The sequence below is a fragment of the Nothobranchius furzeri genome, chromosome 3 (assembly GCF_043380555.1).
Source record: "Nothobranchius furzeri strain GRZ-AD chromosome 3, NfurGRZ-RIMD1, whole genome shotgun sequence".
Classification (NCBI taxonomy): Eukaryota; Metazoa; Chordata; class Actinopteri; order Cyprinodontiformes; family Nothobranchiidae; genus Nothobranchius; species Nothobranchius furzeri.
Window position 1 is genome coordinate 46,800,530 of NC_091743.1, and position 14,985 is coordinate 46,815,514.

Sequence of the window (14,985 nt, forward strand, 5' to 3'; positions counted from 1 at the left end):
TTGTCCTCTGTCCATTCTATTTTTGAAATATTTTCCTCAAACATTCTCTTCCGATTATATTTTATCTGAGGGTTCTTTCTGTCTGACGTCAGCATGCTTCTCCTCTGCAGTTCATCTTCAGTTCTACTCTCTCCCTGTTGGTTTGCAGCTCCAGCTTTCTCCTTTTTTCTGCACCCCTACCTCACGCCTCACACTCACGTGCACCACCACACCCGCCCAGTACTTTTCCCTTCCTCCTTTCTCATTTATATTCTTCCCTCCCCATCCCTTTCTGCCCCCCCCCCTCCCTCCTGTTTGCTGTCTGGGTCATTCTCAGCTACTAAAAAAAGGCATTGGGCTCTGTGGTATCATTTATCTAGTCCTTTATTCTTATTAGAGTGAGCAAAGGAACAAACATAACTGCACGTGCACTGGCATTCTACTTTAAGGTTAAACAGGCAGTGGCATGTGGATAAAAGTGCTTTTAAAGTCAACACATCAGAGAAAAAGCCTGGATGAAATGAAACCAAACTAAAATGAAACACCTCTTTGTTTGCTGGGTGCAGAAACAAACCATGAAAGCTAAATGTGTTCTCGTGGGACACACATCCTTCTAAAATATCCACACTGTGTGCTGTGTGCAGTGGTGCACGAGGAGACATCCTGGTGTTATGCAGGTGTTTGTATGATGAAAAAAGTGGGTCATGCTGAGCTCTGACATGCACGCTGCAGTGCTTGACCAGCACTTAGAGAAAGTATGGTGCAGGTTTTATCAGGTTTTTATATGTACATGTCGATGGTTTTAACCCAAACCTGCTATGAGACACGTTTGTTACTGAGCCATTTTCTTTTTGAAGATTTGCAGATTTAATTTCTTCATAAGTGATATTATAGGATGTTCATCAGAATCAGTGCAGCAGATCAAATCACACAGATGGAGACAGATCAGTTGCTCAACTGATGACAGAAATACACAGATATCTGTGCAGTGTGTGTGCACGCGCGTGCGCGTGTATAAATGAAGCTTATAAAAATAGAAACTCATTAAAAAGCTGTTTTCCAGTCACTAATCCCTTGCATATTTGACAGCTCATTAACTTCACAGTTTGTTTATGATGGTCACAATGTTAACAGATGACGGTGATGACGTCTGAATATTTCAAGAACACATTTCTAATGGTTTGATTTGAAGAGAACACTGAAATGACACTGAAGGAGATTTAGATTTCCAAGCTCATGTGATCCATCTTTTTTGAGACACTTTAACTCATATTAATGCTGAGCAGCAGATTGTCCTGCCCCGTTGATGTGGGGACATCACCAGATGGTCTCTCAAAGATGGGCTGGTCCAACACGGGGCTGAGGGCAAAGCTCCCGTCCTCATTTTTAGGACAACCTAAGCCTTTTAAAACACACACACACATACATGCATGCACGCACGCATACACACACTCAGCAAACACACAATTGTTTGTCCCACTAATGATGGTGCAACAAGGCTGATGCAGGAAACTAAAATCATTAAAGGGTCATCTTAGGCTAAGGTGCAGATTTGCTAATTAGTGTTAAAACAAACAGAAAGTTTAAAGAGCAAGTCAACCCCTACCAGAGTCTCACTCCACTCCCACTTCCTGTTTGAAAAATGCAATAAATGCTGTGGCCTGGCAGACCGAGAGGGCGGAGCCGCCAACAAATACACACACACACAGGCTCACGACAGCACTGTGACATCATAATGTACCAGTTGACATCATAGCATACTTCTTAGCCAATAGCGGTGTCAGATTTAAATTCAAATATAGTTCAGAGTTTTTACCTGACAACGGCACAACACTGCCAGTTTTAGGCAGAATATTTAAATTTTAACTAAGATGCACTGAAGTGCGAAATTATTGACGACACGTGTCTGCAGCACGATTAGACACTCGTTTATTTAATTTATCAGCAAAAAAATAGTTTATTTGGGGGTGACTTGCTCTTTAAGATTTGTCTGTATTTTAGGTTGAACATTTTAGTAACTCATTAACTGACTGTATGGAAGTGTCCTACTAACAGGTTTAGCTCAAATAATATAAATATTGTGAGAAAGTTAAACATTTTTATCTCTCACGGAGAATTACATTAATGTGTTGATTAAAAATGATGAATTTATGTTTTGTGTGAGCATGAATAGCAATTATTAAAACGTGTGTGTGTGTGTTGGGGGGGGGGGGGGGTCCTGTCCTTGGGGACCAGCACTTTGGGTGGCAACGGCCTCCGTTGGCCTCCTTTGGGACGCAACTCACTGTCTGTGTGCAATGACTCTATGTAATCTATGTGATTAAAAGAAATGTGGTCATCTCCGAAGCGGGAAGCGTTGTCATGGTGGCCCCGATGCCGCAGATCTCGGATGGCTTTGTCTGGGCTGTTAGCTCCATAAGTAACGTTGCTTACATGGTCGTCTGTGGGGCCGGAAACAGGTTCATATCGCAGAGGCGCAGCTGGTCGTTTCACCGCATTCAAACGAGGATAACTGTCGTTAGCGCCAGAGCTTCATTTCAGCCTGTCTTATTTTGAAAGGATGCGTTCCAGTAACTGGGTGTTTCTCAATGCCAAGGCGCCTGGCCTTGCAAGGCAATGTCTGTATTGTGGAAAATGTGATTTGTGTGCATATTTTATTATTGTTGACTTGTTGATCATCTTTTGTCATGATGAGTAACAGGGTGAGAACCAAAATAATAATTTTATTATATCATGATGAGTTTGATCTTTGTTCTACAGTACTCTCCTTCTCTTCATCTCAAATAAACAACACCTCCCTCCTGTGTAGCGCAACCCTGAAAGTGGCTCTTTTTAAATTAAACTGTAATGTAATTTCCATTCATGTTGCACCATATGTCGTTCACACTGATTAGCATGAAATAATTAAAATATTGGAAGCGATTCCTCTGAATCAGCAGGTATACTTTCCGGCCCTGTGATTGTACTTTGTAGTGATGTGTCGATCGCGAACGAACCGGCTCTAAGAGCCGGCTCTTTGAAGTGAACGACGGGAGCCGGCTCGTCATTGGGAGCCGTCCCCTCCCCCTCCCCTCTTGCTTTGGTGAAAGCTACAGGCTGTCCACACACAGAGCAGTAGGGGAGGGGAAGAGGGAGGATCAGACTCAGACACACAGCAGAGCACATGCAGGTGGAGGAAGACGAGAGGGAATGAGGAAGAGGGAAAAGGCGAGCAAGAGAGAGGAGAGTGCAATGGAGACGGTGAGAAAATGAGCGCCAGCAGTCAGAAAGTGGAGATTTCTTAAAGTGTTCAGTTATTAAATCCAAAGAAAAAATAAATATTTGATATATAGCACTTTTTTTACATTAGTAAATCATTTTACATAGTTTTGCATTATTTTGGTTATAAATGTACTCTACGCAACAGAAAATCTGAGGAGCCACTTGGGAGCCGAAAGAGCCGGCTCTTTTTGGTGAGCTGAGCCAAAAGAACCAGCTCTCTAAAAAGAGCCGGAATTCCCATCACTAGTACTTTGACCCCAGCTGCACGCACCGCACCCTGTTTTACAATAGGCGGGCTGCATGGCATTTCCATATGACTGACAGCCCGCAAGCCAATCAGATTGTCCTAAAGAAAACAGGCGGGACCTCCGTCACAGTAGCGTAACTGATCCAACATGTCGCCGATGTGACTCGCCTGAGAGAAAACTGTTGAAACGCCTCTAAGTTTCTGGCATCGTCGGCTCACTTTTCAACAGATTTTACATTTAAGAACTCAAGTGTGTAAAACGCAGCTTCTTGAAATGAAAGGGAAGGAGCGATCGCCGGTGAAGAAACGATCCCGAGCGCTCGATGAAAGCAGAGACCGAGGAGGAAGCTACCCAAGCAGCAGGAAAACCGGACCCGGAGCGCTCTCTGCCGGAAGCAGCAACGGCTCCGCGCAGAGCAGGAGAAGTTTACACAGCGAGAAAAGAGACACGAGGGAGTCCGACGGACATATTTCATCCAGTCGGAGCGGCGGTGGCTACGAGTACGGGGCTGCTCCGGGCACCAAGTCGCACGGCGTCGCTGACGTCGCTGCAGAGACATCCAGGTCCGGTTCACGCAGCGACGCGCGGCCTCCGTCAAACGCAGGAAGTGAGTACAAGACTCTGAAAATAAGCGAACTTGGCTCCGAGTTAAACGACGAGGAGATAGAAGACGGGCTGTTTCACGAGTTTAAAAAATTTGGAGAAGTGAGCGTCAAAATTAGCCGTGAGAACGACTACAGGGTGGCGTTTGTGAACTTCAGGAGGCCCGAGGACGCCCGGGCGGCTAAGCACGCCCGCGGGAAGTTGGTGCTGTACGACCGGCCGCTGAAAATAGAGACCGTCTACCTGAGCCGTCGGAGGAGCCGCTCGCCTGCAAATAAAGAGCCTTTCCCTCCGGGTCACAGACATCTCCACACACAGAGACCCGCGTCTCCCACGGGTGTGGGCTACAGAGACTACCGGCTACAGCAGCTAGCTCTGGGCCGCCTCCCCGCTCCTCCTCCACCTCCTGACCTCAGAGAACTGGGGAGAGACAGGGAGGGCTCCCTGTTTGATGCCAGAAACAGAATCCCGTTCTCTGACTGTGCTATTTACCGCGAGGAGGACCTCATCAGCCCCGAGGACGACGAGAGGGCTAACAGGACGTTGTTTTTGGGCAACTTGGATACAAGTTTGAATGAAAACGACTTGAGGAGAACGTTTGAGAGGTTTGGAGTGATTACAGCGGTGGACATAAAGAGGACTACCAGGGGACAGAGCCACACCTTTGGATTCATCAAGTTTGAGAATCTTGACATGGCTCATCGTGCCAAACTAGCCATGTCAGGGAAGGTGGTGGGTCACAGCCCAATTAAAATTGGATATGGGAAGCCTACACCCTCCACCAGGCTGTGGGTGGGAGGTCTTGGACCGTGGATTCCACTCGCCGCCCTGGCTAAAGAGTTTGACCGCTTTGGCACCATTAGGACTATAGACTACAGGAAAGGAGACGTGTGGGCTTACATCCAGTACGAAAGCATGGACGCCGCTCAGGCTGCATGCACTCACATGAGAGGTTTCCCTTTGGGTGGTCCTGACAGAAGATTGCGAGTGGACTTCGCAGAGACGGAGCATCACTACCAGCAACAGCAGCAGTACATGCAGCTTCCACTTGCTCTGCCACCAACCTATGACTTGGTCCCTGAGAGCTTTCCTCATCGCGTCACTGAGCCAGTGAGGGTGAGAGAGCGGTCCCCTCCACTTCCTGCTCGTTTCAGAGACCTTTACTCCTCTGAATGGTCTGGCCTGAATGTCCACGAAAGGATGCGAGGAGTTAACTTCAACCCCGTCGATCGTCCGGAGAGGCGCTCTAGAGAGAGCTGGTCGATGGAGCGGGAGCTGCAGAACAGAGACTTGAGCCGCAAAAGAAAACTTCTCGATGATGCCTGGCGCCTGGAGCATTCGCCTGACGCCGTAGACCACGGTGTTCGTCGTCATGGCAGCTCGCTGGAGCGCAGTCCAGGAGGGAGCAGCCGAGACGGGGGGCGCTACAGCGACCCCGAACGTCTGCCTCGCTCTGACAGAACTTCCCCCGCCAGAGAGCGACAGAACAGCCATAACACAAGCTGTGCTGACAAAAGGAAAAAAACACAGAATCTGTCTGAGACCAACGCTGAGAAGGACAGGAAACGCAAAGCTAGTGACTCATCCAAGAGCCCGGCCAAGAAGGAGCATCGCTCCGAGAATCCAGCCTTGAGCTCCTCCCTGTCCAAATCTGTCCATCAGGCGAACCCTAACGGACAGAAGCTGAGTCAGGTCTGGCAGGGAGTCCTCCTGCTCAAGAACAGTAGCTTCCCAACCTCTCTGCACCTGCTGGAAGGAGACCTGAGGGTGGCCACTGGCCTGTTGCTAAATGGCCCTACGGGAGGGAGTGTGTCCCAGTTGAAGATCAGCCAACGTCTACGTCTGGACCAGGCCAAGCTGGATGAGGTTGCTCGCCGCCTCAAGGCCGCCAGCTCCAGCGGATCCTCTGTTCTCCTGGCAGTGCCCGGTAAATCAGAGGACGGCGAACCACAGGACACCAGCAACTCCATGGAGCGGCCGCTGAAGAACCTGGTTTCCTACCTGAAGCAGAAGGAAGCCGCCGGTATTATCAGCCTGCCTGTTGGGGGCAGCCGCGACAAGGACCAAGGGGGGGTTCTGCACGCTTTCCCTCCATGTGAGTTCTCCCAGCAGTTCTTGGATGCCTCTGCCAAAGCTTTTGCCAAATCCGAGGAAGACTACCTGGTGATGGTCATAATTAAAGGAGCCTCGTAAAAAAAAAAAGTGCATTTCCTTTTATTTTGGTTGTTTTTCATTTGATCTCTCATTGTTTAAATTGTGAGGTGTATAAACAGAGGTTTTGATAATAAATCAGAGTAGAAGGGTTCCCTGATCTATATGATGGCTTTTATTTCACACTGTGAACAGATTTATAAACAGAGCTACAGGATAAGAGTTGGATAAATGATGGAGTGTATTATGTGTGACATGCTGCCTTTTGCTGCTTCAGATAAGAGATAAAATCTCACTAATCTAAGGGTACTCTAGTGAAGTGAGTCAGAGCACCCAGACTTCTGTTTCTTCCCTCATCACATTTAAATGGAAACGTGTCCTTTTACACCCTGTTAAGGCCATTTTTAGTAGATTATGGCAACAGACTCATTTTATTAGTGTTTATAGCCTTTCCTGCTTTAATCTGTATTTGTTATCAAATGATCAAAAGTACATTTCAGTGTGATTTTTGGTTGATTAAGGTCACTTTCCTGAAAAAGTACTTGTGTCAGATGTCTCGGATGAAGTTAAAAGTCTGGAAACACTCCAGATCCTTAACCCTCTGGAGGCCGGCGTTGCAGATTAGCAACGTTAAAACCTACCTACCTGGTTACTCCGCACACGTGTTTCATGAGTATTTTTTTTAACTCAGAAGTACCCCTGAAGGACTTAGTTGTTCGTCCTTTTATCAAAACTTATTTTGAGCCCGAGAGGGTTAAAACGTTCACCACAAACGTTGTTTTCTTTTAAAAATGAGTATTCTGTGGAAGCCAGTTACTGCCACTCTGATGAAAGAAAAAAATAACCTGTATCCTATAATTATGACTTAGAGCTCTCATAATTAGAAGATACATGTTTATATTTTTCTTAGTATGGCACAAATGGGCTTCCATAGCTTGACTGAAGTCCTGAAAGTGATGAACAGACGTGAGATGTGGGCTAAATTAGACATTATTTGTTCTGTTTGTGCTCAGCAGCTGGATCCAAGACCCAAGTCCGGACGTTTTCAGACAAATCTGTTCAGATGACCATTTATGGTGAAAGGTTTTGACAATTCCAGAGACCCATCACCATAATGTCTGGCGTCACTTTCATTTAATTAGAAGTAATATTTTTATTGTTATTTTTTAAATTTAATTTCCAATCAGATCTGACTTTCCATGAAACCCGTTAAGATGTTTGTCATTACACTTTAAGGACATTTCAGAGACTAATGTAAACATTTGCTTAATCAACAACTGACAAATGTCATTAGTGTTGTGGGGCTTTTAGTTTGAAATTGAACTCCCTAAACTTTATTATTTTTTTTAAATGCATCTTTTTCTAACCAGAATCTTATGTAGTTTGAACACATTGTTGGAACTACACCCCCGCAGAGCGCGTGCTGTTTAACTGTAGAAAAAGAGCTGATGTAACGTGTTCTGGGGCTGATCTGGAGTTGCATCTGAAGAGGAGAGGACCTCGCTCTGGAACGGCCCTCCACTACGTCGGACTTTAACCGTTGATTTTCATGCTTTGATTTGAATTCTGTGTTTTAATTTGAAAAAAGCAAAAATATCTGTGCAGTGTACTTGGGATTTCTGGAGAGAGAAGTGGAGAACATCAATGCTCTTGGGCCTAAGAAGTATATATAGATAACTGTCAGACAAACGCAGAGTGCAGCATGCACCGCAAACTTCTTGTCTTAATAAATTTGCTCTTTCGTGGGAAACACGAGTGCCTCGGAAGACAACTTTTGTGACCTGTTCTGTTCTTGGAATGTTTTATCAAACTTGGAGAGGCTTTCCCTTTGACAGCAGCAGCCGAGGAGAGGAAGGAGAAGCTTCTCTTGTCTGTGTTTTCGTGGTTTCTCCATGTTGAATGACCTCTGTGAGGAGCGTTCAGACCACCTGCATTCCTCTTATTGAGATGCAGTGTTTTCAGCAAGTCTAGAGTCGCCGTTTGACTTCATACCTCAGTCACCTTGGCGACTGGAGGTGTGGCTGAGAACCAACGCCTAAGAGAGCACACCTCTCCAGCTGCCAGAAGTCACCTTCATCTGCGGATTCACAGCAGCATTAGATGACCTTGCTCTTCCTTTTTCACCCCCGCCTGACTCCGGCTGCACATTGGTGCAAAAACGTATTGGTTCAGGATCTGCAGCCGCTTTGAGAAGGAGCAGGGATTTTGTTGTGTAATTGCTAAAGCTATCATTGGAGTTGTGAAGAAGACCGCTGTTAGGGAAAGACGTGTCTTCAGCCCATGGGAGACGGCGTCTCTACAGCATCAGAGGAGAGACGACCTGTAGAGGTCAAGCTTTAGCTGGTTTAATGTGGTTTCAAACGCCTGAAGCGAGGCGACGAGCGCGGTGCTGGGAGATTCTGCTGCTGGATCCCCGCCCTGCATCCACAGATGAGCAGAAGGGCTGCAAGTGTCCGCCTGAGACGGCGGACCTGTCTCGTGTGTTCCTGGAGCTGAGGGACGGGACGGGACGGCCTCGAGTCCTCTGGCTGTGTGCATGCAGCTCCGCAGGTAACGAATTCAGATGACTTCAGACCCACAGCTGGGTTTGGTAATCTGCTTAGAAGCTGCCCGGTTAAACTCTAATGGTGATGTCACTTTTTGTTTTGAACGTGATGCTAGAAAACCAAATCATGTAAAAAGCATTCAGCCTTAGGCTTACTTTTATCTGCATCATCGGGTTTGTGGAGTGTAAACAAACATTCTTTCAAAATAAAATTACGTAACTTGTAAACTAATATCTGATCCAAATTCACCGCAGTGCTGTGGTCTCCAGATATCACAGCGTAATGAAATGATCGATATAGAGTTAGAAGAGTTAAAAATTATGTTAAATCAGTAAAACGTCTTGAATTTGATGTATCCAGTCAGGAAAGCTTTGGGTCACAATTTCTTTAATGGCCACTTGATTTGGGAGCCAAGTTTCATTATAGTTTTAGATTTCAGTAAATTTGTAAACTACAAACTTCCCAGTTTATAAAAAGAAGCAGAAACATTAAACAAATGATTTTCAACAGCAGCACACATTCCTTCATCTTTGGTAAATAAACACTGGTTGCCATAACAACACTCAGATGCTTTAGGAGATTACACAGAATCATAAAAATAGTATGTATATATATATATATATATACACACACACACACACACCTGACCTTGGGAGGATGGGACCCCCCATGCAGGGTGAGTTGGGAATTTATTATGTATAAAATTTACAATGTGTAAAAAGCTGAATTAATATTTGTATTTGGAATTTGCTGACGTATAATAAGGCCAATGAAAATACTAATATCTGTTACCACTATTACTGTTATCAGTAGGACTAATAAAACAGACCATTTAAAATTAACATTACATTTTAGATCCCAGTATTTTGTTGGTCTTCTCTGATTTAAAGAGCAAGTCACCCCCAAATAAACTTTTTTGCTGATAAACTAAATAAACGAGTGTCTAATGGTGCTGCAGACACGTGTCGTCAATAATTTGGCACTTCAGTATATCTTAGTTAAAATTTAAATATTCTGCCTAAAACTGTCAGTGTTGTGCCATCGCCAGGTAAATTCTGCACTGTATTTGAATTTAAATCTGCCACCGCTATTGGCTAAGAGGTATGCTATGATGTAAACTGGTACATTATGATGTCACAATGCTGTCGTGAGCCTGTGTGTGTATTTGTTAGCAGCTCCGCCCTCTCGGTCTGCTAAGCAACAGCATTTATTGCATTTTTCAAACAGGAAGTGGGAGTTGAGTAAGAATCTGGTGGGGGTTGACTTGCTCTTTAAGCCTCCATCCAGTGATCTCAGGTGTGGTTAAAGTTAAAGTCCCATTAGTCATCACACACATGGGTGAAATTCATCTCCACATTTGACCCGTCCCCCGCGGTGAGCTGCAGCCATGGCTGCGCTCGGGAACTATTTGGTGGTTGAACCCCCCCAATCCAACCTGTTAATGCTGAATGTCAAGCGGGGAGGCATTGGGTCCCATTGTTAAAGTCTTTGGTAGGACCAGTTTTGAACCCCGATCGCCCAGTCTCAGGGCGGACACTCTACCACTAGGCCACTAAGCTGGATCATCACAGATATTCAAAAGCACAGTCCGTAGTTCTCTCACCAAGAAGCCAGCTGTAGAGGAAAAAACATAAATACATCAATGAGAAGCTGGAACGCATCATAATCAGGGTTACCACCTGTCAAAAGGAAATGGTTTAAATCTGATGATCAGCTTTAATCATTTAGGTAAATGATTCCATGAACATGTGGTGTTGGGATGGCCGCTCACAGAGCTACATCAGCTCTGGACTTTCAGCTTTTTTATTGTTCTTTTACGAAGTCCAAAGATGGCAGCCAAAGTCATTTGTAATAAACTGACAGCTGGGTGTGTTTCTAAACATGAACTGTTTTTATTGCTTGTCTCTGCCCGGCAGAGCGAGGGTTCTCCATGAACTGAGCAGTCATCAGAGGTCACGATGGCAGGAAGACGGATCACCACCTAGGCTGTCGCCAATGACAACAGCAGGTATGTAGCTGGGTCACATGGGTCAAGGATCTCAGGGAACCAGTTCTGTTGCGGTTGTGTGTTTAGATCCCGTTCAGATAAAGTCATGGTCCAGATGTTTCAGGTTGTTCCTCCACCAGGTGAAAAGACTCGTCAGTAGAACCAGTGGTCCAGAAATAACAGCGTGAGCTGAACAGGTGAGTACAACTGAGGTCTGTTCCAAAATTTCACTTTATTTAAACCTGACTTGTAAATGGAATCAGATTTGAGTTTGAATAATAAATATTTTTGTTTAAAAACAAGCTGGTGTTGTCTTTTTTATTCTAATGCACCAGTTTTATTAAAAAAAAGGAAATGATTAAAAACAAAATGTAGTTATGCTCATTTTCTGGTAACGATTAGATGGTAAATATTAATTCAATTTAGATTTAAAATTACTTTATTGATCCCAGTGGGAAATCTAAATGTTGCAATTAAAATTAAAACAATAAAATACTACCAAAATACATAAATAAAATGAATATGTAAAAAAGCTGAAGATAGTTATTTCATTATGTTAATAAAAAAGAGCAAAATATGAGACGTTTATTTCATGGTGAGTTTATTAGGTCTCTGTTTTCAAAACAAATCCGTGTTACATACAAGAGACTGGAGATTCATATGAATTACACTCAGAAAAGCCGTAGAAATCTCAGCTTTGTTTCATACACATTCACTTTTCTCCCCTCTGTCACTTTTGACTAAAATGAAACAAATAAAAGTTGATTAAAATTAGGAAAATAAGCAGCAGCAACACTCAGTCTTGCCTGTTGGGTTGGTTTGATATTTCATTTTGCTTCAGGTCAGTGACTAGATGAGATTTAACTTGAGATTAAAGTCCATCATGCACCAATAAAACACCAGCAGAGTCTCCAGTTAGAAACCATTCATTCCCTTACTTCTGTTGAGTGAATGGGTTTGTAGACGAACGCGTTATCTCTGTGAAATCATTATAAACAACAGTTTCAGCATCTACAAGAGGAGTCTACATATCTATATCTATATATATGCTTTGAGTTCTTTCAGTCTTGTTGCCCTGCGTTTGTCTTTAAGGGTCCTTCTGCACTCATTCAGGAGGACTCTGGGTCCTGGCTAATCAGATCAGGTGGAGAATCAGCTGAGCACAAAAAACAGACCTTTTATTTTCAGACCCTTTAACAACACGTACGCTCATGCGACCGCTGCCTCTCACCCCTGTGAGTCACATTTGCATCATGAAAATGAGATCCGGGGATTTCGGAGGAGGATTTTGTCCTTGGCGTGTCTGATCAGGTGTCCACTAGGTGGCAGAGAGCTGCTTGTTGATGCAGAACACTTCACCACTCCCGTTATTCTCCTGGGAGGGGTCTGAGGAGAGGATGAGTCATCTACCTTAAAACCATTCATCACTGGCAGGCGCTGGATCACACCAGCTCCATCTGGGATGAGTGTAGCTCCGAGGTCCTCCTCAAGCTGCTGCTGTTCTTCTAATTCTAAAAAAAAAACACATCTTCCATTAGCCTCCTTATGACTCCTATAATAATTGTTAACTTTTTAAATCATTTACAGTCTCTTGTTGAATTGTTTCGTCGACTGAAGCCCAGACGGAGGACCGACCGTGAGGAAGTCGACAAGCAGCTAAGGAAATAAAACTAAATAAGCAAATGCAAAATACAGTTTGGAAAATAAATGTACGAGGATATCAAACTGACAATAAATAAACATATTTGGGAATAAATAGTTAAATAAATAATGTAGTTATTTACTTCCAGAAGAGGCAGGATCGTCAGATCGGTCCAAAAAAGGACATCTATCCAGCAACAGGCCATGTTTCCATAAGCCTGCTGGCTCTAGGAACAGAAGCAGACGTTTCTGCTCCAGCCCTCTGTGAGGTCTCCTATTTCACTCTCGAGTAAACAAGTGTGTGTGTCATTAATGTAACACAGAAACTGGAGACGGCACGGCGATCGGGGTCTGGTTAAACCGAACAGGAACAGTTTTTATAATGACGGTGACATCAGATCACCAAACACAAAAACAAAGATGGAAACAGATTCCTATCAAAACAAAGCTCTGCTGAAGCGAAGGCCATAATTAACATTTGAAAGTGGTGATGCGGTTGTCACAATTATTATGAGAGATTCGCTTTACGGCTCAGCTCTCGATTTACCGGTCCCCTCATCTATGGTCATGAGGTTTAGATAGTGACCGAAATACTCATGACCGGGCACAAGCTCCCGCAGGGTGGCTGGGCTCTCCCTTAGAGATAGGGTGAGAAGCTCGATCATCCAGGAGGGGCTCGGAGTAGACCTGCTGCTCTTCCACATTGAGTGGAGCCAGTTGAGGTGGCTCAGGCATCTAGTTAGGATGCCTCCTGGACCCCTCCTACCCCTCCTTACTGGGAGGACACACAAGGAAGACCCAGGACGCGCTGGAGGAACTCTGTCTCTTGGCTGCCTCTCGGAATATGGAAACATCTTGTACTTTTTTATACTTTTGGTAATTGGTGTGTTTGAAGCAGAAGAAAATAGAAAAACATGGAGTTTGAGTGATAAACCTGTGCCACCCATCAGGTCATAACATTCCTACCCCCACAGCCCTAGTGGGATGCTCCTGATCTGACTAAAGACACGTCAAAGGTTGTCCAGTCAAGGAAAATCAATAAACCACAAATGGGATGATAGGTGGTCAAGGCTAACGTATGCACATGGGAGCAGAGCTCAGGACGTGTTGTTCGATCCTGGAGGATGAAAATAGCTCAGGTTCCAGAAAAGCAATGCTAGTAGAAATCCTGAGGTGGGCTTTTATCTGAAAAAGACATTTCTGGTGGAGGAAATGTGAAACCATCCTGCAGAAGAACCCTTGGGTACTTCTGTCATTGCACGTGTTAACTCTGAAACATGGCGCCTACATGCTCCTGCTCACCAAGCTCACCAAGTCAACTGTGTTCCTCAATGAGTACCACTGGCATGATGATGCACTCTTGACACTCACCGTTTAGGAATGTGTTAAGAGGTTCGGTACGCTCAAGGTTTTAGCTCGGCCTCCAAATTCTCTGGAACCCATTCCAGTCGGGGGATTTGTAGGACGTGCAGGACAAACGAGCTTGGCGCATAGAGGCTACTCACGGGGATCAGAGAGTCTGTGGCTGGGTGACAGAGACAACAACAGACCATCAGAGGGTTTTGATGGGTCAAGGCTATTTTGGCAGCAAACGGGTCACCTTGTAAAGTAGTTAGATGTCACAATAAAACTCCTGATGAGTGGATGAGCAACACTTTTGACATGTAGATGTCAATCGTTAGGGGTCATGGGACAGTAAATAAAATACATGTAGGTGTGTCAGATTTTTTATTGGACAGTGTTCCAAACATCTCCAGAGCCTAGGCTCCTGCAGACACGATCGTTTTAACACCAAAGTACATTAATGATCAAGCCCCTGGTTTGTTTCAGTGTTGATTTTTTAGGACAGTAACTAACAACCAGACATCAGCTCCGTGGGTATGTATTTTCTCAGCCTTGCTGGCTGCTTCTCGAGCTATTTCTGGCCGTGTTTATGAGCCTCCTGGTTGGCTGGAGTGGATGATTTGTGCAGCAAGGCTGGGCTCTGAAGCCCCAAAGCATTCAGTAAATGGTCCTTGCTCCCAGTTGTTTCCCCCCATATGTTTCCAGGCCGCTTTAAACCATCTAGCGTGGTATGATGTGCATTTACAGTATGTTATCCATCTGAAACTCACAGTGAACACACACAAAGTGCATTTAGAAGAGAAAATGAGGCTTCACTTAAGCTACTCACAGTTTTTACAGTCAGAATAATGGCTTCCGTGTGGTTTTGTTAGCAATTTCTCATGAAGGAATAAATATTTCAGGATAAATTTGCAGATGTCAGTATATATTTTATCATAGTAAGCATCAGTAGAGAACAGCCACAGATCAGGGATATATGCAGTCAATTTCTTTTTCAGAAATTATTTTATGTCTAACAAATAAAGTATATCATCACTGCTTATTTTCAGCAAACATCAGCAGGTGCGTCTTCGTTTTCCCGCTTGGTAATAAGAAGAAACTGCTAAATGTTGAGAAATAACAAAGCCAGATTAGACAAAAACCTGTTGGCGAGGTGGAATAACCGCAGTGGAAAGGCTGGTTAAAGTGTTGGGACTGGATCTTGAATATTTGTTCAGCTAGACTG

General features: G+C 44.5%; 1 protein-coding gene and 1 long non-coding RNA gene across 4 annotated transcripts; one reads left to right on the forward strand and one right to left on the reverse strand.

Annotated features, from left to right (window-relative positions):
* The first annotated feature begins 2,914 nt into the window (after positions 1-2,914).
* Positions 2,915-11,077, forward strand: LOC107385756 (RNA-binding protein 15). Of its 3 annotated transcripts, none has more exons than XM_054749001.2 (3): positions 2,915-8,792; positions 10,705-10,796; positions 10,900-11,077. In XM_054749001.2, the coding sequence occupies exon 1, from the start codon at positions 3,762-3,764 to the stop codon at positions 6,282-6,284; it is 2,523 nt and encodes an 840-aa protein (XP_054604976.1). In that variant the 5' UTR covers positions 2,915-3,761; the 3' UTR covers positions 6,285-8,792; positions 10,705-10,796; positions 10,900-11,077. The 3 variants fall into 3 exon arrangements, with proteins under 3 accessions (XP_054604976.1, XP_054604979.1, XP_054604975.1); XM_054749004.2 differs by having other exon boundaries at positions 10,916-11,077; XM_054749000.2 differs by having other exon boundaries at positions 10,705-11,077.
* A 282-nt stretch (positions 11,078-11,359) lies between these two features.
* On the reverse strand, positions 11,360-12,807 carry LOC107385755 (uncharacterized). The gene is made up of 3 exons (XR_001573014.3): positions 12,560-12,807; positions 12,361-12,431; positions 11,360-12,286 (listed from the first exon to the last, which is right to left on the reverse strand). It is a non-coding gene; the product is annotated as an uncharacterized lncRNA (long non-coding RNA).
* Positions 12,808-14,985: the final 2,178 nt, after the last annotated feature.

Bases quoted from the DNA above. Each gene is read 5' to 3' on its own strand.
- LOC107385756 (XM_054749000.2), top strand. From the start codon at position 3,762: ATGAAAGGGAAGGAGCGATCGCCGGTGAAGAAACGATCCCGAGCGCTC.